The 23,322-nt window shown below is 31.7% G+C and overlaps 2 protein-coding genes across 2 annotated transcripts; one reads left to right on the top strand and one right to left on the bottom strand.

The window, feature by feature from the left end:
- Positions 1–335: 335 nt before the first annotated feature.
- On the bottom strand, positions 336–1,327 carry LOC106677026 (harpin HrpN-like). Its single transcript, XM_014414699.1, has 2 exons — positions 1,304–1,327; positions 336–714 (listed from the first exon to the last, which is right to left on the bottom strand). The coding sequence occupies exons 1-2, from the start codon at positions 1,319–1,321 to the stop codon at positions 493–495; spliced, it is 240 nt and encodes a 79-aa protein (XP_014270185.1). The 5' UTR covers positions 1,322–1,327; the 3' UTR covers positions 336–492.
- Positions 1,328–17,271: 15,944 nt separating this feature from the next.
- On the top strand, positions 17,272–18,682 carry LOC106677038 (cuticle protein 16.5). The gene is made up of 2 exons (XM_014414712.3): positions 17,272–17,340; positions 18,254–18,682. The coding sequence occupies exons 1-2, from the start codon at positions 17,326–17,328 to the stop codon at positions 18,572–18,574; spliced, it is 336 nt and encodes a 111-aa protein (XP_014270198.2). The 5' UTR covers positions 17,272–17,325; the 3' UTR covers positions 18,575–18,682.
- Positions 18,683–23,322: the final 4,640 nt, after the last annotated feature.

Below are 23,322 nucleotides of genomic sequence, written 5' to 3'. Positions count from 1 at the left end.
GAAACTCAAACCTTTAATAAATCGATGTAAGCCGACCAAATTTTAGCAAAATACAAAGGAAAGAATATGTATATATATTATAAATATGTATTGCTATTACATATGTTAAACGTATACCATACTATTTTAGTCCCTGGTAAATGAAGTGTAGGCTTTCTGTCCTTTTCTTAAACCCTGCAATGTATCTGGAGGTAATGAGGCATCGGCCGATTATAAAGTTATTTATTAATAATATATACTTTATTATAACAAAAGAAAGGATTGATACATTTTTTTTCATAATATATATTTATTAAATTTACACCATAATATTTTTCGTTTGGAGTATAAATTTCAGATCGACTTATATTGTACTTTTTTAAAGTCCTAGACAAATGAAGTTTATTACCCCTTCAATCGTTGGATGAGAGTCAACCAGTCAGACCTCTTAATGTACTTCCTATACCTTTTTGTTATATTAATCTTTTTTGTTACACTCCGTACTGTAACTCTTTAACGTCCTCCTAAAGCTCCAGTTACACCTCCAGTTACACCTCCTAAAACGCCAGTTAGACCTCCTAAACCTCCAGTTACACCTCCTAAACCTCCAGTTACACCTCCTAAATTTCCAGTTACACCTCCTATACCTTGAGTTAAACCTCCAGTTACAGCTGCTAAACCTTGAGGCATTGCGTTGACCATTCGCATTGTGAGAACAGTTTGCAACAGGAGAACCTGTAAAGTACAATCAATTATAAAATTTAATTTTACTTTAATCCACAGCTTATTTTAATGACTAAGATTAATGCTTCAGAATTAGTAATTAATCTTCATTTTACCGATGATATTAAAATTACACACCCCCAACTGGTTCTTTATTATGATTCACTGAAATGATCTTTATTGCTCAGCATGATGACTGCATAACACACATAATTACACTTTTGAATTTCTTTATTCTTGTTAATATATTTATTGTTATATGTTTCTAGTATGATGATGAGCGTATGCCTTACTTTCCTACCCAATATGTCCCTATGCCTAACTAGGTCAGTTTATATTAAACGAGAGGATATACTTGAATCAACAAAAATAACTAAATAGCTTCAAAGTTCCATTTCTTAATTTTAATTTCCATGAAACCAAAGGAAGGGAAGCTTTGTATTTATGCTGGAGAAAAAAAATAAACGAAATGGTAATTCGTAATATTTCTTCATAAAACAGTGTACTGATTGTTCTAATAATTTTTCGTTATTTATTGACATATCAAATGCCTTATTTAAGTAATAGCATAATAATTTAAAAATTTTTTTTTTTTACTTACGATCCAAAGGAGTTTCATTCTGAAGATTTTTTGAACTGTGGTTCTTTAGGGTTTCGTCTAGGTATTTATTGAATTGGGATGTGACCAATCAAGTTTAAGAGTAAAAAAAAAAAATGTAATCTAAGGTTGATAACGCTTAGTGGTTCATACCTCGGATACCTTGGTAATGTTTTTGCAGCTAAGACAAAAACATTTTTCTTACAATAGGGATACTTTTTAAAAAATAAAAGATTAGCCTAATAACAAATTAAAATTCGTAGTAAAAAAAAACTTAGCAATTGTCATGTTTTAAAACTAATTGAATATAAAATATTAAATTAACCGTAAACAAATTAGACACTGTCTTGTATTAGGGCTAATAATCAGATGTAGTTTAAAATTTATTTATAAGAAAAAAGTTCATTTTTACTTATATATAGTTATATATTGTGACGGACCAATTGTGCCGATAATTTTTGTCTACCTATTGATATAATAAACAATTAACATAAAAATTAGGGCCGCCCGTAGCTCTGGTGTTAAGACACAGTCTTACCATTGTAAAGTCTATTAGCGGTGCTGGTTCGAATCAGGCCTGTGGCGTTGTTGACTTTTTTCATTGAGTGTCCGTCCCACAAAATGAGAAACTTTGACCCCCAACCATGGTTAGACAGAATATGACTCCAATGGGAGTGAGTCTTGGCTGAAAAAAAAATAAAAGATCAATTTCATTGATGAACTATGACATAATAAATTGGATTTTTTTTCACTTAGATTAAAAAGTATTGAACATTGTTGGAACTATGTTTTTTAAGTTTCCTCTAGATATTTTTTGAACTGTGGTGTGACCAATCAAGTTAAAGAGTAAAAGAAATAGAATGTAATAAAATATTGATAACTAATGGAATGGTTAGTGGGCCCTATTAGAACTACCTTCCTAAAGTTAAGGACAATGGAAACTGGAATCCTTTATTTTGTTATCATCATAGTTAGTTAATTTTTTTTTCCTATTCCATTTTAATTTTCACAAAGCGTATTCTTCCACTTAGTATCGGATGGGACAACATTGACTATTAGCAAATGTTAATCTGATATTCAATAATCATCTATTCCATTTACATTTCAGAATAACAACAATCAGTGTCCATTAATATTTAATATATTTTAATGAGGTGTAGATAGTTGACCGTAGATTAATGATTGGAGAAGTTTGTCGGGGGGTGCGGTCAGCAAAGAACAACATAAATAAACAAAACCATATTTATTTATTTTATACCGACGTTTCGACCTGAGTTTCAGGTCTTCATCAGGGGTTGTGGCGTAGAAGGTAAGCTTGTAACCGGCATAAAATAAATAAATATGGTTTTGTTTATTTATGTTAATATATTTTAGAAATGGTTGGGAGTTTCTCTCCTTAATACTGTACCAATGGACATCATTAGTAAATAGCCTATTCATCGTTAAATTTATTATATAAATAAATATTATTGTGAGAATTGAGATAGGATGACGGAATTGGTCAGGTTAAAGTGGAAGTGGCATGTTCCTTTCTTTGTATTTTTTTTTTTTTTAAGTCCTCAAAGATGAGTAGTAACTTTACAAATATCACACAGAATATATATTTTTTTTTTTTGGAATAGAGAGCGTGCAGCCGGATGGTTTTTACATGAACCATAACGTTCGATAATTAAAAAAAAAAATGTGTAGATAATTTTCTCATCTTTGTTCCAATATAGCCAATATCTACTTAAGCGTTGAGGTTTAAATAAGCATAACAGGACATGGCATCAAGGGGCTAGTTTTGAATATAGGGGATTCAAAACATTTAGGTCATGGAAAAGTTTGATAAAAAAAATTCATAGTCAGGTAACATAATTAAAATTACTGTAAGTAACTTAATATTGTGATATTTTTTTTTTCTAAAGAAACTAAATAAATTAAACTAAGTAATATTCGGAATTGAGCTTAGAGGCTTCACCAAACCCTAAAATCCCTCCCGTATCCAATCCTTATGATCCAAAATCCTCCATAAAATTCTAGATGCTCCTTACTACGTAACAAATAAACTCATCCATAAAGACCTCAACATCCCATTCGTTGCAGATTTAGCCTGAAATAGATGCACCTCTCATTCCAAAATGCATAACCACTCAAATCCATTAGTTCTTAATCTCTCATAATTAACAATCATTGATATTCCTCCACGAGATCTTTGAAGCAATGATTGAAGTACCACCATTGGGGGAAGGGTTCCTTTCCAAGATTATCATGTGTTATGAATCATTTATCACATTTATTTCTTGTATTTTATTTTTATATATAGAGTTGTAAATTTCAATAAATAAATAAATATAAGTGAGCACACAATCAAGATCACGATGTAGAAATAGCAACTATTTTAAAATAAAGGTTGACTATGTCCTCCAGACCACGCTTTCTTCGAGACCAAGAAATGTAGGTCTGTGGGATGTATCTGATTTATCCAACTACGTGCTTAGAATATAAACACTCCTATGATCTTCGATTCTTAGTCAATGTAAAACTAACTATTGAATTGAGAACTGAATATTTTTTAAAAATGTTTTCTACATTTTTTTTTAAATGCCTATCATTGTTACCCTCTTTCAAATTTTTTAAAAATTTTTTCTACATTTTTTTTTTTAAATGCCTATCATTGTTACCCTCTTTCAAATTTTTTATCTTCCCCAAACTGTACTTTTGTTGTAGACAGCTGTTTTTCATCTCAGCAAACACTCCTTTTCCTTTTCACCTATTTATTTACATTATATTTTATATTAAATTACAAGTGGAAAGGTAATCACAAAGGTGGGTAAACAGTTGAGAATCTTACTAAAAGATGAAGTGTCAGTGGAATGTACAAAGCTATGCTAGAAAATTTATTTACGTAAAATAAAAATAAAAATTTACAAAATTTAGCATTTCTATTTTTTTTTTATCATTGTAAATATATCAATATTGTACGTATTCTTACACCCTGTATAAATAATAATCAGTACATACAAATTGATAGGGGCAGAGAAGATCTAATATATTTCGGTTCATGGGGATAATTAAAAGAAAGAATTAATCTGTTGTAGAATAAAGAAGAAATGAAGGGCGCAAATCTTCAGGGGAAAATAAAGTATTAAATAAAAAAAAAAGAATTAACACTGGTGGGTAATACACTGCATGATAATTTAGCATAAAATACAAGTTAGGCACTGAAGGGCGAGAGACAACACAATTAGCTACATTAGGGTCAGACGCAAGTGTGCATTAGGTGATAAAAGTAGGTGGTTGGATAAAAGGACGAGATCATAGGAAGCCATGATAACATCGATGGATTGTGTTATTATAATTTACAATCTTTCTTCCAAAACAGTACGTTGTTGTTTTATAAAAAAAATTCAAAAAACAAGATTGTTGAGAGATTAAAGGTTCAAATTATTAAATCAATTTTAATCCAATATAATTTGCATGATAAAAATCGGGCATCTAAATTTTGGAAAATATAAAAAAATTAAAATTGAATGATTATATTGTTCTCATCATTGTAGACCACGCGCCGATAATTTTAACTGGATTTAAATCGCGATTTTTGATGATCTACAATAATCTTCTTATGTTAGAAAAAATAATTTAAACGACAGAATATTAAATTTCTTATTAATCGTAAAATTCAGTGACTAATTAGTTTACATTTTATTTGATATTTTTATTATCAATTAGTTTTAAAACATTATAGCAAAGTTTCTTTTAAAATTTAAAATATGAACGTGATATATTTTGTTTTTTAAAAAGTATCTCACATTAAAATATCTCTGTAAAAAATGTTTTGGCATAAGCTGCAAAAATACTAGGGTGGTAGCCGAGGTATGACACACTAACCAATTGACTAGTTATCAACCTTAGATTACATTGTGTTTTTTTACTCTTTAACTTGATTGGTCACATCACAGTTCAATAAATACCCAGCGAAAAACTGAAAAAAAATCAGTTCAAACGTACTTCAGAATGAAACTCTTTTGGATCGTAAGTGAAAAAAAACATACTGCAAATTATTATGTCATATTTAATTAATTAAATTGTTCATTTATTATATCAATAGATAGAAAATAATTATCAGCACAATCGGTCCGGCTCAATATATAAGTGAAAAATGAAACATTTTTTAAAGCTTTAATTTTCATGATTTGAAACAATGTTTATCCCATGGAATTTTTTATACAGGAACACTAAGGGCGCAATATGATTTAGCACATTATATTATTTTACCTATGCCTCACTTAAGATTTTCAATGTCAAATCGTATCAAGTGAAACAATATGTTTTCAGAGGTTTAATTCAATTCTTTCTCAAGAAAATAGAAACATCAAGCTTAAAACATATTTGAGTCAGTTAGCTATTTAGGAATCCAGAAATTTATATTTCATAGCTAAGGCAATAATAATAGATATATAATAATAATATAATGATGAGAAGATAATTAACCATGGATAATTATATGTGGAGAAGATGGTTTAGAACTTGTTTAATAGTGCCAACGTTTCGGCCATACTTTCTAGCCTTCATCAGGGCTAAGGACAAAGAACAAGATAACAACCAATGAATACAAAAAAATAAAATATAAACAGAATGACATTCTAAAATAGAATAAAAATAAAATTTATATATAGGTAATTGAATAAGTTAGTAAAAATAAAGTAATTAAGGAAATAAAGATTAAAATTATATAATGCAAAGGAATATGAATAATTTAAAAATTAATATAATGGAAAGAAATAATTAAATAAAAAATAAATTAAGAGAAAGAAAATATATATAACTAATGAAATATGTAACCATACTATCAGAATAAAGAAACAAAATATAAAGTTAAGTTAGACAAAGGAGTGAATTGAAAACATAACAATAATAATATTTGGTGAACATACCTAATATCGTGGGTAAGGAAAATAGAGAAAATAATAGAGAAGGAAATAAGGAAGAAGGGGGTAAAAGAAAGAATAAACAAAGAGCTCACCTGCTAGTAGGAAATCGGAAAGCTCAGCGGTGTGTGCGGTAAGGCTCAGAGTTCAAAAATATTTCTTAAAGTACTATTAAATAAGTTCTTTCATCTTATTTGTGTCATATTCTGGCCACACCCCCAACCATCTTCTTCGCCTAAGAATAATATAATTTAAACAAAATTGAATTTGTACCGCCACAACCAGTGAAGGGTCCGGGGTGGAGTACCTTGTAAGAATTCCTGTTACTAGTAGTAAGAATAACATATGATCGCCAGATTTTTACCCGATTAAGAAGCATTCTCACTTTATGAGGCTTGTTTGACCCTGAGGGTTCCTTAACCCAAAGGGTTGACTCACGGCTACAGTGAAAAATAAAGTATCTACCACTGTCAGATTCGAACCCAGGAAAAATCGATTTAGGACCAAACGCGTACCAAATTAAATATAAATTTACACTTCACATCAAATTATTTAAAATCTTTTTGTTGGCTGTTCTGCCCAGGTTATTAATATCAGTGAAATGACCCAATTAAACGATGAAACAATAGGGAATCATGTTGATTTATTAATTAACTTGCCTAAGCTTATGTCTAATTACTCCTATTTTGTCACTATCATGTTAATTTTTAAAACTTTTAACTACAAATCAAGTTAATACTATATCAATACACTATTACTAACCTTCTATACACTCAGCTCTGGCTTGTAATTGATTTATTTCAAAATATATTATGGTCTAAATTTTTATTATTAAAATTCATATGAATATAAACGAAAATGTAAACTTGGTTGCTTACGCCAGTGGATTATTGTAACGGGGAGGGGCCGTTTCCACTGGTGGAATGGTGAAAATTTAGACCTCAGACTTGAAGAGTCTAAAGCCTTCCCTCGTCGAGGACGTCGACTAAGGGAACCGTGCTCTGCCACCTCCCATGTCTTGGAGCAGAGGCGATCTCCCTGAAAAGTGGGTTGCAGCAGGCCTTCAACCCATCAAAGAATTTGATGTGCCGTCAACCTAAATACTCCGGCACAGTGGGGAGTTGGAGCTCTTCACGTATAACTCTGATTTTGGCCCTCTGGAGCATGGTTCCTCGGACGATCTTACGGAGGACAGATCCCTGGAACCCTGTAGTCGAGTTATTGTAGTTCTGTAGAGGTGTCTCATAAGTGGGGCGCCATGGAGCAATGTAGGTCTTATAACGGATTTATAAATCTGCAGTTTAAGGCGTAGCGAGAGTTGAGGAGATGTGAGCAGGTGGTGCAGCCTATAGGATTTAAGACGGGCTATCTTGAGTCTCTCCTTGGCGTGATGGGAGAAAGTAAGATGACGGTCTAGCGTTACGCCAAGGTATAGGATGGAATTGAAGATTTTTCGGCCATGTTCGTCCACTACAAATCTCTGGGGCAGGCAGCTCTTTTTCGCTTTCTGAAATGACATGACTATTGCTTCGGTCTTAGCTGTGTTCACTCTTATGCCATCTTTCTTCAGAGCGTCTACTGGTGGCAGAAGCTTCCTGAGCAAGGGCGAGAGCCCGTTTAGGCCTGGCGCTAGAGGCGTAGACCCCTATGTCATCAGCGTAGGCTGCAACCACTGCTTCCTCATGTTCCAGGGACACAATCGACGCCGTGAAGATTACAAAGAGCAACGGTCCCAGTACTGAGCCCTGAGGTGCTCCACAGTTGGTGGGGGCTGGAGGTGAGAGGTCTTCACCAAGTCGTACTACTAACGTTCTGCCATTTCATAGTATTAAATATTAGTGTGTTTTTTTTTGTTTTTTTAATATTTATTTATTGCTATTTACAACTGTACATTATAATACATTTAGTAAATCTGATCTAAGTAAAATATTAGTGTTAAATATCAGTTCAGAAACATTTCAGTGAGTTCATAAACAATCAGTTGATATGAGAGTGTAGTTTTAACATTATTCACTAAAGTTGAATCAAATTTAATAATTGATTGTACTTTATAGGTACTCCTGTTGCAATCTGTTCTTACCATACGAATGGTCAACGCAAACATAAACTCAGACGCAGTCGTACCTAGTCTTACAACAGGTGTTGGAGCTTTATTAGGTGGTGTAGGAGATGCATTAGAAAGTACAACAGGATCTTTAGGTCTGCCAGGTATACCACCAAAATAGTAGGAGAACTAACATCAGGTTTAAGAGCTCTAACATCTGCACTCCCAGCCCTCAGTTGATGGTGATGAAATATTCTTTTACTTTAGAGTTGAAAAAAGTACTATATACGTTGTTCTGAAATATATACCCCAACTGAAAGAAGTATAAAATGGTTCTAAAGCAATAAATGTATATTATAAAAAAATATTTATTTATTCTTTCCCTTATATTTTGCTATAATAATGAATTACCATTAGTTACATAATTAATTAATTACTCACTATGAATGAATTAATCTATCGCCTCATTTCCTCCAGCTTCATTGGACTTGGGTGCTTCAGGATGTACATTATGTGGTCTAACTACTTGACTCCCATCCCACAATTGAAGGCGTGATTAATCTTTTTGCCTCAAACTTTAAAAAGCTATAATCTAATATATAAAAATACCTCTCTAACCATTCTAATTCTTTGCTTCAATCCTTATCTAATTCCACCCATCCCTACAATCCATCTCGAACGTTGAAACGGCAGTGGCCAAGAGACTTTAAATTGTAAAATAAAAATGGACAATTGGAGTTCTGGCAATGATCTGATTCTCCACTCAAGTTGAGTGTTTGCGGCTTTAGCGCACTTGCTCAGCCTCCACTGGCTCACTACCTAGGATGCGCTGGAATCATATGAGCTCTGCTCTACCCCTCACACGTGAGGGATAGAGTGGGCTCAGGGATCCTCAGGTCGATTATCTAAATATTGTATTTAGGAGTGTAAATGTGACAGATATTCTTTTATTTTATTTATTTTTCATGCACATAGTTTAAATGTGTTCATGTTCTTTATCCTTCTGTTTGTATATATTTTAGAGAGATTGTATTTATTATTATGTACTTTATTTTTCATTTATTTATTTATTTTTCATTCTTATTTTAGTATTAGTATTCTTCACTATTGCCTATTTCCCACAAAGGTGTGGCAGATTGTAATATCTATCAATAAATAAAAAAAAATATATATAAAAATCAAGATTTGTTTGATTGTACTTTATGCACTGCCATACCGTTCATCCGATTGTGGTGGAGATTTTTGCAAAATGCTCAGGATTTTTCTGGTAAGGTTACAGGTTGTTCCGATTTTTTCGGTAAAAAAAAATTATTAAGCATTTTGGTGCGTAGCTCAGACAGTATGCATTTTTAATGATTATTATGTGCCAAACGATTTTTCTCTTTTTGGAGAATAAGAAAAAATATTACAGATTCTATTAAAATGTTTTTTCTTTACTAAAAACTAAGAAAAATAGGTCGGATAAAATTAATTTTTAGCGTTGTCTGAAACCCTCTATACTGTTTTTCAAAGAAATTAAAAATTAGAAATGTTTTACCTTGATTTATTTGGAGGAATTTTTTTTTTCTTCCGGTGACCATTTTTAATTACTTCACCTACCTAATAGAAAGCCTTGATCAACGCAATCTTCGACATACCCCTGCCTAAAAACGTGTAATACAACATATGTATTATATACGATTATATTACATCTCAATCCTGCCAGTCAAGAGATTATTTTCAGTAATGGAACTGCAGTTGGAAATGGAACTTCAAATGGAAGTTTTGGCATGAAGAGAGAGGAGGGTTGCTATCCTTCAGGTTAAGACTCTATTGCTCTAACCAGAGCTAGAAGGTCGAGTTTTCATTCCATGGGACCGCCATGAACTAAAAACCTATCTGCCCAAATCAAAATTGAACCGGGACGGCTGGAGAAATAAGGCTGTAAATGAATAAAATAATAAATTATGAATGATTATTCATTGATAACTTGAAGTCTCAGATTTCAATAGGTTGGTTACCTTTAGATAACCTCCTCCCCTCCCCTCCGTATGTCTTAAATGACTAGAAATATACATATATATTTGTACACACACACACGTATGTGTGTGTAAGTAAGTGAGAGGAAATATATTATTAATTTCGTGGAATATTATAGTATATCAAATAATCTGAAATGTAATAAAAATATGTTGTATTTTCTGAGAAAAAAAAATTCACTAGTAAAAGTTCCATTTTGCAAAACCACACCAGAGGGACGGATAAACCCACTTCAACTTGGAATAATACTGGGTTATAGGCGTATCTTTGGTAATCTCGTCAACAAGTTATATTGTGCAATTAATAAAACCCGCGGAAAAACCGTGCCTTGGCACGACATAGAAAGATTAGGTGTGGGTTCTTAAGAATTTGCAGGAGTAGTCTTCGGAGGTTCTAGTGTTTCTAAAACCTCTTCTGGCTGCATCTCTTCTTCTCATTATCTCTAGAAAGGCATTCTACCATTTCATTAATGGGGGAAGAAGAATAGGTTCGAGAGATTGGGAAAGTGAATCGAGAAAAGGATTAAGTTTACGGGATGTTAGAGAGTCAAGGTTCCGCCAGGGGATTTGCTTAGAAATTAGCTTAGAATTTGGGGTGTTATAGGAAATCTGGATAAGATCATAATGTGAGAGAAATGACACTGGAGTTTGAGGGAAGGGTAATAAGTTTTAGAAGGAATCTATTTTGTAAAAGTCCAGCCATGTACTTGTGAACTGTGTATGGTGGGTAAGCTCAAAGGAAACGATAAAAGATAGTAATACTAAACTCATTACATTTGATTGTCCCTCTTATCTCTAATTATAACCTTTAATTTTGGTAGTTTTGGTTGTAATTATAAATATTATTTATAATTATTTACAATTATTATAATTTAATTATATCTTATAAAATAACTAATCAAAATTATTTGTTATTGAATTGTTTTTATTTATTTAAGTGGTTATACTAAGCACTGTTTAGTTTCCAGTTCGAAATTGACTTTTATTATGATTAATCATGTTGATTTCTCCTAGCAATTCAGTTATTCTTAATTGAAATCGTTTTTTTTTTTTGAATGAGTATATTTATATCTACTTTGGAACTTAAATGTAATTAGTGTTATTTGACGAAGCATTATAATTAAATAAAAAGTTGATAAGTGTAGCCAGTAGAAGTTGCATTGGGAACATATTTTCCAATCACGACACCTATTAATTTGCTCAATCAAACGTCTTCTTATACTTTTAATCAAACTTATTGAATAGATCACAAAAGAGTGAATAATGGAAAGAACACAATGCCGAAGGTGTGGCTGCCCTTGGTTATTCTCGAACAAGGAGAATTCCGTGTCCTTATACCAAAAGTGTACCTTGGTCCCAATAAGTGAAAATCATGCCTTCAGAAAATCTCAACGAGAACAATAAAGCATATCTCTAACCTTGGGAAGAGATATACTTCATGTGTCCAGCAAAGCGGGCCAAATACAGCAAGCTGCTCATGTGTTTGCCTGGAAATGATCCCACAAGTGTCTCACGGATTTTTATTAACCTCGATGAAAGATTGGAATCCTGTCAATATTAGCGAACGAACGCTTACAAACCCCTTAAAAACTCTGGAAGTTAAGGAAATATTTATTTTATTCTTGGGTTTCGATCAAGGTTGGAAAATGATTTTATTGCTGAAATTTTCCCATAGTAAAATAGAAAAATTAAAATAATATAGTACCAAAATATTCATGTATTATGATTACTTACAATAGCAAGCGTTACAAGTGTTTTTTCTGGAGCAAATGTCACATGACAGTGTTAATAACTTCATAATAAAGAAACGTCACATGATAATGTTGATAATTAGATGATAATGTCGATAATCTCACGATAAGAAAATGTTATCTGATAATGTTGATAATCACATGATAAGGAAATGTCACATGATGGACCAGGCCTAACCGTGAATTCTCTCACATCCCTATAAAGTTTCTTTCAACTAATGATAAAAAAAATAGCCAATTATTTCAGAAAAAAAGTGGCCACACTATACTAAAATGGGTTTCAAAGAGGACGGACTTACCTGTTTGACTTGATTCAATTTCAAAATCAGGAATAAATGTCTAAATATTGTTTAAATATGTTGATGATATTTTTTGTATTATGAAAAAAGTTGATATAAATAAATTTTTTGAAGAATTAAATAGTCACCATGACAGATTACAGTTCACAATGGAATTAGAAAAGGAACAAAAACTAAGATTTTTGGATATGATGGTAATACGACAAGGAAAGGATATAATAACAGAATGGACAAAGAAGGAAACAAGTAGTAATTTGATATTAAATTATTATTCTTGCCATCCATTTCAGATGAAATTCAATGTAATTAATAATTATGTTAACAAGGCTATAAGAATAACGAATGCTAATAGGCTGAATAGAGTGAAAAATATGATATTTAAAATATTTTTGGATAATTTTTACCACAGAAAATTAATTTATAAAATTTGGGATATAAACCTTAAAAAATGCAAAGATAGAATGGAAAATAAAATAACAAATAGTAAAACAATTATTAAGATATTATGGATTAAATTATATAAAAGGTTTATCGGAAGATATCCAGAGGTCATTTATAGATTATGATATGGAAGAATACTCATTATGTTATGACCTAACAATAAAATTAAAAAGTATTATAGCAATGTAAAGGACAAAATTGAAATAAAAAGTCAATCGGGATTAATATATAAAATTCCATGTTTAAATTGTCCAGCAATCTATATAGGTGAAACTAAGCAAATGTTGGGGGATAGAATATATCAACACAAAAATGATACAAGAAATAAAGAAAAGGATCCAAATAATACAGCACTAGTACAGCATACAGCCAAAAATCAACATAATTTTGATTTTGATAACGCCATAATTTTACATAAAGAAAACAATTTGTACAAAAGAAAAATACTTGAGTCAATTTATATATCAGAGAACGTCAATTACACAGTTAATTTTAAAACAGATACAAAGAATTTAAAATTGAAATTGGCCTTTCATTTAAGCTATGAAGAAGCCTATACCTTAGAGAAGCTGCTAGAATGTAGTACAATTTCCGGTACCTGTCTACAGTGTGACCAGTTTCATCACGAAGTACTCCGCAAATCTTTTTTTTTTAATATTTATTTATTGTTATTTACAACTTTACATTATAATACATTTAGTAAATCTGATCTAGTTAAATTGGAGTGTTACAGGCGTGTAGAGAAACTACCCATTGGTAGCGCTCCAATGACATTTTACATTAGCTGGTCTCGTGGCCATCTTCTTTTCGCAAATCTTAAGATCTATTTTATATCTGCAATGACCTGTTAGAACTCCTATTAGCAATCGAAGTTAATTTCTGTTAGGTCTACCAGCCACCTAGTTCTTGAAGTGGAGGGTCTAGTTATTAGTATCTTGGCTTGTCTTGACTCTGTACATTCTCTTCACTCCTTGGCTGCTATGTTCCATGCCCAATCACGAGGATACTACTTTACGCTGATGCCTAAGAATGGTTCTGGCCACATTGAAGGGTGCTCGGCCCCGTTTCTACCGAGCTGATCAGCTTTCTCATTACCAGTGATGTCCTGGGAACCACACTAATGTAAGTTTCACTAAGCCTGTCAGTGATTCTAATGCCTGGTAATTGGCCTAATGACAAAAAAAAATTAACTTAAGTAAAATTTACACCAATGTTAAAAATTTCAATGCAGGAGTAAATGACCAAAATATTTTTTCCAATCTTCAAATAAAAGATGTAGAGCAATTATTCTTCTTTAAAAAAATCCCATCACTTTTTAAAATACTTGAAATGGTTGCTTACAAAATGCATTTAATTGGCACCGAAAGAGTTGTGATGTATAGTTAGTTACTAAACTGAGTACTCATAAATGGTGTAGTTATCAGCTGTGTATTTTTAAGCAATTGCCATGATATATAAGTTTAATTGCATTAAATAGTTTATATTATTGTGAAAATGTAAATATATATATATATTAACTTATTAGCCCTATTATGAATAGATGTCCAATTATAACAATAAATCTTAATTGAGGCTCACTCCAACCACATCCTGCATTAGCCATTTGCAATTACCTGCATGCCAACTTTCCGAAGAATAACAGGCGGCTCAGCTCCAGAGGGCTAAAAAAATATGATACTAATTGCAGTAGAGAAGTTTTGATAGTGAATTACAAAAATGTATTCTATTCTAATTATGAGAGATAGTTGACCATGGATGAGAAATGAGGAGAAGATGGTTGGAGAGTGCGGTCAATGAAACACAAATAAGTATGATTAACTTATTTTAATGTGCCGACGTTTCGGCTAGAGTTTCTAGCCTTCTTCATGGCTAAAAACAAAACAAGATAACAACCACAGTAAGTATAGAAAAATAAAAAAATATAAAAAGAAAGTATAAACAGAATAATTTTACACATACAATGAATGGTTTTACAAAATAGAATTAATAAAATGAAGTGATGAGAGAAGCGGGAAATAAAATGTAGACATAAGTAATTGAAAAAGCGGGTACACTAACTTACTTAAGGAAATGAAATAAAATTAAAGTTATATAATGCAAAGAAGTATGAACATATTAGTTATTATTAATTTAAAATTTAAATATGAAAAGAAAATGAAAATTGAGAGGAAGAAAATATATGTAACAATAATAGATGATAAAGAGGCAAATTATAAGTATAGTGTACAAAACTTATAACGCGGGCAAGGAAAATGGATAAAAGTGGAGAAAATAAGGGGAAAGAGTAAAATAAGACAAAAGTAAAATAAGGGGAAAGAGTAAAATAAAGAAAGGGGAAAGAAAACAAAAAAGAAGAATGAAAACCAACCTGTTCGCTGAAAGGTTGAGCGCCTAATGGTGGCAGCGCAAAAGTGGTCAAACTTAGAATTAAAAATTTTATATTCTATTCTAATGTATATAATATGTATAATATGTATTCTATTCTAAGTGAAATGGACCAAGTCTGACATTTTAAGGCCACTCAAGCAAACCTTTCGTTTTTGAAAACTATATCCCAGAAACTATTAGGCGTACACATGCCTATTACCTTTTTTTTTATCCGAAAAGTTCAGCTTTACTGGAGCAGATTAAGTTTCGACAAGGGTCTTCTGCAAACACAGCCTGTCCAAGATGTAGTCTTCTACAAAAGTGTACTATAGACCATACGAAGAAGAACAGAACAACAGTTTTCATCTCTCTGGATTTCTGCCAAACCTTGTAGTGCAGATCTCACTAAGTCCTAATTAGTCGATTGGAAGAGGACTTATCGGACGAAACCTTAGCGTAAGATCTATCGTTCGATCGAGTCGATTAGGACTTCTCGGTACTGCTACCAATAAATCATTTTCACAGCGGCAGTGGTCTCAGTGCCAGCGGCAGTGGTAGTAGCTTACGCGGTCGATATCGGCTTTTACAACTCCAGCGCCTTCTGCCGTCGTGCTTTTTATCTGTTGAAGGTCTATACCAATCCTCTGTTCAGAGAGATCGCAAATGCCTCAAAACCTGGTATAAAGAGTCACATTGTTACAAGAAATGTCTGCTAACAGAAATTTTTTATTTTGTTTAGCCCTTGGCCTTTGGCACACCAGGTTTAATTCTTAAACTACCTCTAATAGGACTATGGAATTTGTCCTAGTAAGAATTTTATATCATAATTAATCATCGAAAGCTCATTTCCACTTTAATATTAGAATCTCTGGAGGTGACATCCTATTCTCCTTCAATGTGAAAGTGAAGCCAAACGGACACGCCCACGGAACTAAGGTTTACTTTGAGATTAAGAGGATTGTCCGGCATTCTGATCTAAACTGAAACAGAAGGCAACCATTGGCTCGTACTCTTCCCCCAATCCTCTGCCAGTAACCTGGTGACAAAGTTAACACCAAAAGCATTTGTTAGTAGAGATGGAATATAACGTACCTCTCTCTTTTTTTCTGGCATAAAATAAAAAATGGCATAAAAAGTAGTATTGGGAAAAAACCAAAACTAGGCCACTACTTTTGGCTTCACTTTTCCTGCCAGCTTACGTCCTACATTATACTCATTCCCCCAAACTTAGTATGCCGGCATCAGGGGAAGGTCTTTATTGTAGAGACTAAGTGTTTTTATTTGATCTTATTCAACTGATCATAATCTTGAGTTACATAAAGCTAGAAAATGTTTGATTGTTCATCAATTTTATTCGAATTTTCTTCTAGTTGTCAGTGGTTTTTTTAAAGCTTTTAACTTTTTCTCTACTAGCACTACTTTCTTATAAAATTGTATTCACCTGGAATAAAATATTTTGTTACCAGATGAACAACTGGAGGTCAAATAATGCACATTTTATGTGGAAAGTAAATTAGAGTAGGCTCTGGACATTTTACTTAGCAAAGGTATTTTTTTCCGCTTGATATTAGATAAATATGACATTTTAAGAATATTTAAAATGAAAAAAAAATTGAAAAGAAAACGTTTAAATGTAAAAGAAGGCAAACATCAAGAATTGTCCAAAACCTTATTTGGCAATTCAAATGGATTCTTCCAAATTTTGTTCGGATACACTGCCTGTTAATAATAGTCCTGTTAAACCTAACCCTCCTGAGAAAAGCATAAAAAGTTATGACTAGAACCAAAAAAAAAAGTTATTTTCGAAAAATATGTCAATTTTAGTAGAATAATTCCTGTATGGATTTTTTGAATTCGCCGAACTGATTCATTCTGTTTCGTTCATACATTTCTGTTGCATCTCTTCAACTTCGTTTTTTTTTTTATTTTAACTTCAGTTTTTTATGTTTTGTTTTTCACCGATTCGCTCCTGTTTGTCTTCACGTTGTTAATCTCAATGTTATCGCTTGAAAGATTATTATAAATTCTTAGTCATATTCTAATACCCAACCCATGTGCCGAATCGGTTACAAAGGTCCAATGAAGTGATCTACTTCCTACCCGAGGGCCAAGGTCTTAGGTGGACTATATATACCAACGGCTCTGAGGGCTTAAGCACAGTTGTCTTTGGAAACAGCCAACAGCACCTTCTCAACATGAAAACCTTCTTTGTAAGTATAATAAAGTTTATTTTAAAATAAAGTATGTACTTAAGTATGCTTTTTTATTATATTATATAGTTTATTATATATTTATTATATAATTATTAGTTTAACTGGTAATAATTATTAAAACCGCGCATGAAAAAATTGCCAACATGTTGGGCATTCATTATTTAACAGATACGAGATGATCATATTTGCTACAATTTTCGAATTTAATTCAACGATTAAAAACCCACTAAAACAATTTTTTACTGAGAAGTGATTGATGCTTCAAAATTTTGTTTAAATAAAATTACTTTTATTAATTATTTTTTTATCAAAGGCTAGTTTATGATTAGTTAAGAACACAACAACACTCCAAGAACAGTTCGGGACTATCAACTTTGGAATGAAGTTATGGCTTATGTTTTTCAAAATCAACTATCTTCATTTATCCTGTTACTCACGTGAATATGTGTCATTAGTCTATTTTGTTTTTTGAATGATTTATATTCACTTTTTTATTATTATTATTATAAACATTATCTTAATGCTTAGATATTACTTTTATCTTAGAAAAATAAAACATATGAAACCAAATTTTTTCATAAATAAATAAGTGCCCAGTGTTAGATATCGATTATAAAGACATTTTAGTGATTATCAAATTCAAAAAAGCAATGGTACCGAACTGGATTAATTAAATTAATATGTCATCAAAATTTATAAATCATTTTTATTAATTTGTAATTTAGGTACAAACGACCTCAATGTTTGGAATACCTTCAAATAAATATTGTTGTATGTTCAAAATGGAGGAAAGATAAATCAATTATTTATTATTAATGTTTTTTTTTTAATTTTTTATTTTTGATTATACTTACTATCTTCATTATGATTTAAATAGATATTTTTAAATATTAAATCTGTTCTTTTGTAGGTTTGCCTTGTCGTAGTAGCAGCCGCCATGGCCGCTGAGCAGAGGGACAAGAGAGGACTGCTGGCCCCAGCCATTGCCGCCCCCCTGGCAGTGCCATACGCCGCCCCATATGCTGCCCCCTATGCTACCCCATACGCCGCCCATGTCGCAGCCCCAGCTCTCGTCGCCCCTAAAGTAGCCTACGCCGCCCCCGCCTACGCTGCTCCCGCCTACGCTGCCCCCGCCTACGCTGCCCCAGCCTATGCCGCCCCACTTCACGCTCCACTCCTCTCCAAGACCATCGTCTCCCCTTATGCTGCTCATGCTCCACTCGTCTGGTAATTGACTCAACAAAAGAAACTGGTCAATAATTTATATGATCATACATGAAATACATTGTTCACTATATGTAAATATTTATTAGTAACAATAAATTTGTCAACAAACATATTTCATTTATTTACTCCATTTATAAGTGTAAATTTATCATTTGTAGATTTAGTGATATTGGCGCCCAAATCATTTTAAACTGAAAAGTTGCTATATGATATTGATAAATTTGAAACAATTAAATTAATTTTCTAGTGTGTTTACATTGGAATTTGTATTCTCGCTGAAACAGAAATATATTACTTAACTGAATAATCAAACATCTTTTGGAACTTGGCTTCACATATTTGCGAAGCAGTTGGTAAGAAGCCCCTCATTACTGCCATAGAACAATTTCATATTTTCTATTCATAAGACATCATACAAATCTGTATGCCAATAACATTATTTTCCTCACTGTCTCAAGCTTCCAATATACAAGGAAAGCAATTTAATAATGTTCCAATTATTACTTGCCGAAAGCTAATAATTAATTCTATCTGAAAAATCAGAAACCAATGTTAACATTCATCTCTTACCAAACCTCAACAATACAAAACTCAAAAAAGGATATTCATTTATATCGTAAAAAGATAAACTGACTAAAAAAATATCACATCTGAAGATTTAATATATACAATGTATTATAATATAATATATACGAAAGTATTTATTATAACTTGGCTTTATTATATATCAAATTTAATTATTATGGAAATATAGTTGAAAATGCAAGCAATCTTAAAATATTAGTATTGATTGAAATTAAAAGAAAATATGACATAATAATGAAACATAAGCACACACAAGAAGAAATTATCATTGTGCTGAATCTTAACAGAAATATTACCAAATCGCATGAGTATTTATGTAACAAAACCCGTTTGTAGGTTTCTGTAATAAGTAATGGGTACTATAGAGTTCCATCTTCGTGTCTATTTTTAATAAGTTATATCTATTGAGAATTTATGGTTAAGCATAATGGGTACGGCCTTAAGTATAAAAATCTAATACCTGATTATTAGTATTTTAAATTTTCATATGTATTAGAAAATATGTAGTTATAATTTTTACTAAAAGTTTCATACAGGCAAAACATCATCAAATCTAAATCCATTTAAAACAATATATAATGACATAAATGATTGCTAGATCAACAATGTAAAAAAGAATTCAGTGCAACCTATTTTTTTTTAAAGCTGCACATAAGAGTACTACAGCCTAAAAGCAGGACTAAATTATCTATTATTTATTTATTTATTTATATTTTTACATTCTTAGCGTTGTTGATAGACGTTAAAAACTCGAAGCACGGCTTATAATTTCTTTTTGATTACTATGAGTTTTTCTTCCGCTAACTAAAACTATTTTTCTATTTTTATAACTTTGAATTTATTCGGGATGTAATATGTGAATATAAGTCTCTTCTGGAAAACTCTCGTCAGTTTAAATAAAATATGCAAGACAGTACAAGAATAAATTTGACTAAATTTATTGTTGTACTCTCTTCCATTTACATTTGTTCCATCATGACCCAACACTTAAACACAAACAAGTATTTCGCACATTAATGTAATTATTTATAAAACCGTTCATTTAATCCCAAATGTGAAGAAAATAGAAGTTGTATTAAATGTTATTTCTAATAATTTGGTATATCTTTAATGAAAATCCTTTAAGACGTTATCTAGAGACTCGTGCTTCTTTCTCTGCACTGTTTTGACTCATTTCAATGTGAATATTAAGGAACCCAAAATATATTTACTATTCTCAAAAAGTAAGGGGTGAATATAAAATTGAATTACTTGGTCAATTTTTCAATTAATGGATTTTAGGAACAGTTTATAAAAAATTAATTTCTTTTAAGGAAAACATCAAAGTATAAAGTTTTATACAAATCAAAATATTTTTGTGACATACAATAAAAAAGTGACTGATAATTAGTAGTAATTCAAAAATCCAATATCAACAACAAAATGTGATCGCGTTTTGAGTAACTCTCAACTATTCTTTTAAATCCCCCTGCCAAGCTATTTCTGACATACAGTGTGGGAGCAACTCTGAACTGTCAACTCTCAACTCTGAAATATTGCGTACTGGATGCCACGCCCACAAAAGGAATAGACCCCACCTCCTAGCGTCACTCCCTCCAAGCAATATGGAGGTCGTATTCTCTAAAGCAATATGTTTCTTTTTTTATATTTTATGAAGTAGGTAATTATATTGAGGTCTTCAGAGAGTAGCTGCATAAATATTTTTTTAATGGAATGTGAGATCATACGGTTCAGGAGAATAGATCGTTCTTAAGATTTTTTTTATAAAGGTAAAATTGCAGGCCCATTCACATCATAACTATTAGGTCTTATTCTGTCCTGGCTTGTTCCTAGTAATACGTCGTGGGTATGCCACAGTTGGAACCCTATTTTGAACTTTACATAATTATTGCTGAATCAGAATCAACGTTGCTATGAAGATCATGTAAAATTAATTTTATGATATTTGAGTATCAATTAAGGATTTTTAATACGAAAACGGATTTAACTATACGAAATAACAAATTATGAAGACGAGCTAGTTATAGCTCATAAAATAAAGATTTAAAAAGGGATAGAATTTTTCCTAAAAATAATTTAATTAATACATTATTATATATTATATTGATAAATAATTCTTAGGAATTTACTATTGATTTTTTTTTTTTTTTGAGACAAAATCTTGGATTGTTTCCGTTTCACATAACCAATATCAGAAAGTATCTTGCCTTGTCTCCTAGTAATGATATTTTATATTTCACAGTTGGTTCCTCAATTGTGACTTTGCCTGATTATTGCTGATGATAAAAAAATAAAAAATGATTACGTTTTATATTGTAGTCTTTGCTTAACATAGTGCCACCGAAATGCCATGATAGTAATCACACATTATCTTTGCATTAATGATAATTCTGAATTTTACTTTTGGGGGAGAAATAGAACTACGATTAGTTTTTATGATTTCTCATTTATTAATTAAAGAGCCTAAAAGAGATGAAATTTAGTAATGAAAGCCAGTTTCCATCTTCTTTTCAATGAACCATAATTATTTACTCAGTGAGAACCTCTGTTTCAGCTATTTAGTGAGTGAATCTTGAGTATGTGTATTAATGAGTTCGAATCATCATATTTGATGATATTTGATACCTACCCACTGTTCTAGTGCACAAGTATCATAAGTAATTTATGAAATATCATCATATATATTTTTTTTTTACAACTTTAATTTTTTGAAAACTATTTCATTAGTTGTGAATTTTTTTTCAGCTGAATGGATTTTTATTTCTTTGTTTAAATTAAATTTGTTGGAGAGCGTCAAACACAAAAACCAGAAATTCTAAAACAAGTATACTCAAGTATAGAAAAAAATACTCAAGGTCCTGTTGGTACCCGCGATATTAACCACATCATTTATTCAAATTGTCTCAATGACACCCGGGGCTATTGATAAGTAATCTATCTCATCTGTTGCTGCAGCAGGGCCTTAGAAAATAGATCAATCTCTAAGGAACCTTATCACTTCAACCTACTGAAAGATCATTGTGCCACAAATGTCAAGGGGCACTTTAAAAATGTGTTGACAGTGTGCAATGATTTCTTGAACGCAAGAAACGCCCACTGTTGAAGAAATTCGATCCTAAATGGAGTTTCTTAATTTTTCCTTTTCATAATTAGAATAATATAATTAGATTATTACTACTATGGTAATTTACAAGACACAATTATGTTTTATTTTACCAGTGGTGTGTTAGATTGATGCCCAAATAAGAATTCAAACTCCGTCCCTCGCTCAGTCTACCACTTACTAGAGATAATCTTGTCAAATTAAAGTACTTAAGTCAAAATTCTCAGGATATTCTTGGTGGTCTGCACAAAAAAGAGTATTTAAGTCTTAAAACAGGACATATTTATGTAATTTTTAACCCTGTCTGACTGTATCTAACATTTGTTATATGTTGATATAAATAACATAGGAAAAAATTATCCTGCGGATAACCAACATATTCTAACCAGAGTGGTTCGCGCTTTCATTACGTGAGACCACCATGAATTAAAATCCATTCTGACCGGAATCGAACCGGCGCCGCTGCAGACATGAGGTGTCGTATATGAGGAATAGGAGTGCCCGGACTTGCAGGGAGTTGACTAAAAAGAATCTGTATAGTCAAAAAAATTTGAGGAATAGATATATACAATTACAATTTTGTCCACGGAATAGATATCGACGCCTATGCTTAGTTGTGGTTTTCCGAAGAGGACTGAGTACATGGACTGCCTTGGATGTCCTAATGACCAGGGCCCTGTTTCACAATGAAAGCTAATACTATTAATTCATACTACAAGTGTAAAAACTAGAGTGATAATAATACTAATACATATTTTTTTCATGATAGGGGTGACTACTAGTGATTTTACAAGAATTAAAAAATACTAAAATACAAGTTACTATTGTACAAATCTGTGTAATTGAATTAAGATAAATTTACAAGACTAATAGTATTATTTTGTACTTTATTATGAAACTGGTCCCAGGTAGCTGAGGGAAACCCTCTATGAGAGAAAGTGAATGTAGTATATTGATTCCAGGTGAGCAACAACTATATGAAATATATGGTTAGTAGTAGAAACAGGAGCAATTTCGGTGATATAGATATAGGGGGTGTTAACGCCATATATATATATATATAT

This window comes from Halyomorpha halys, unplaced genomic scaffold (assembly GCF_000696795.3).
Source record: "Halyomorpha halys isolate HHAL.00 unplaced genomic scaffold, Hhal_1.1 Scaffold84.1, whole genome shotgun sequence".
NCBI classification, from domain to species: domain Eukaryota; kingdom Metazoa; phylum Arthropoda; class Insecta; order Hemiptera; family Pentatomidae; genus Halyomorpha; species Halyomorpha halys.
This window is presented reverse-complemented; position numbering and strand designations above follow the sequence as displayed.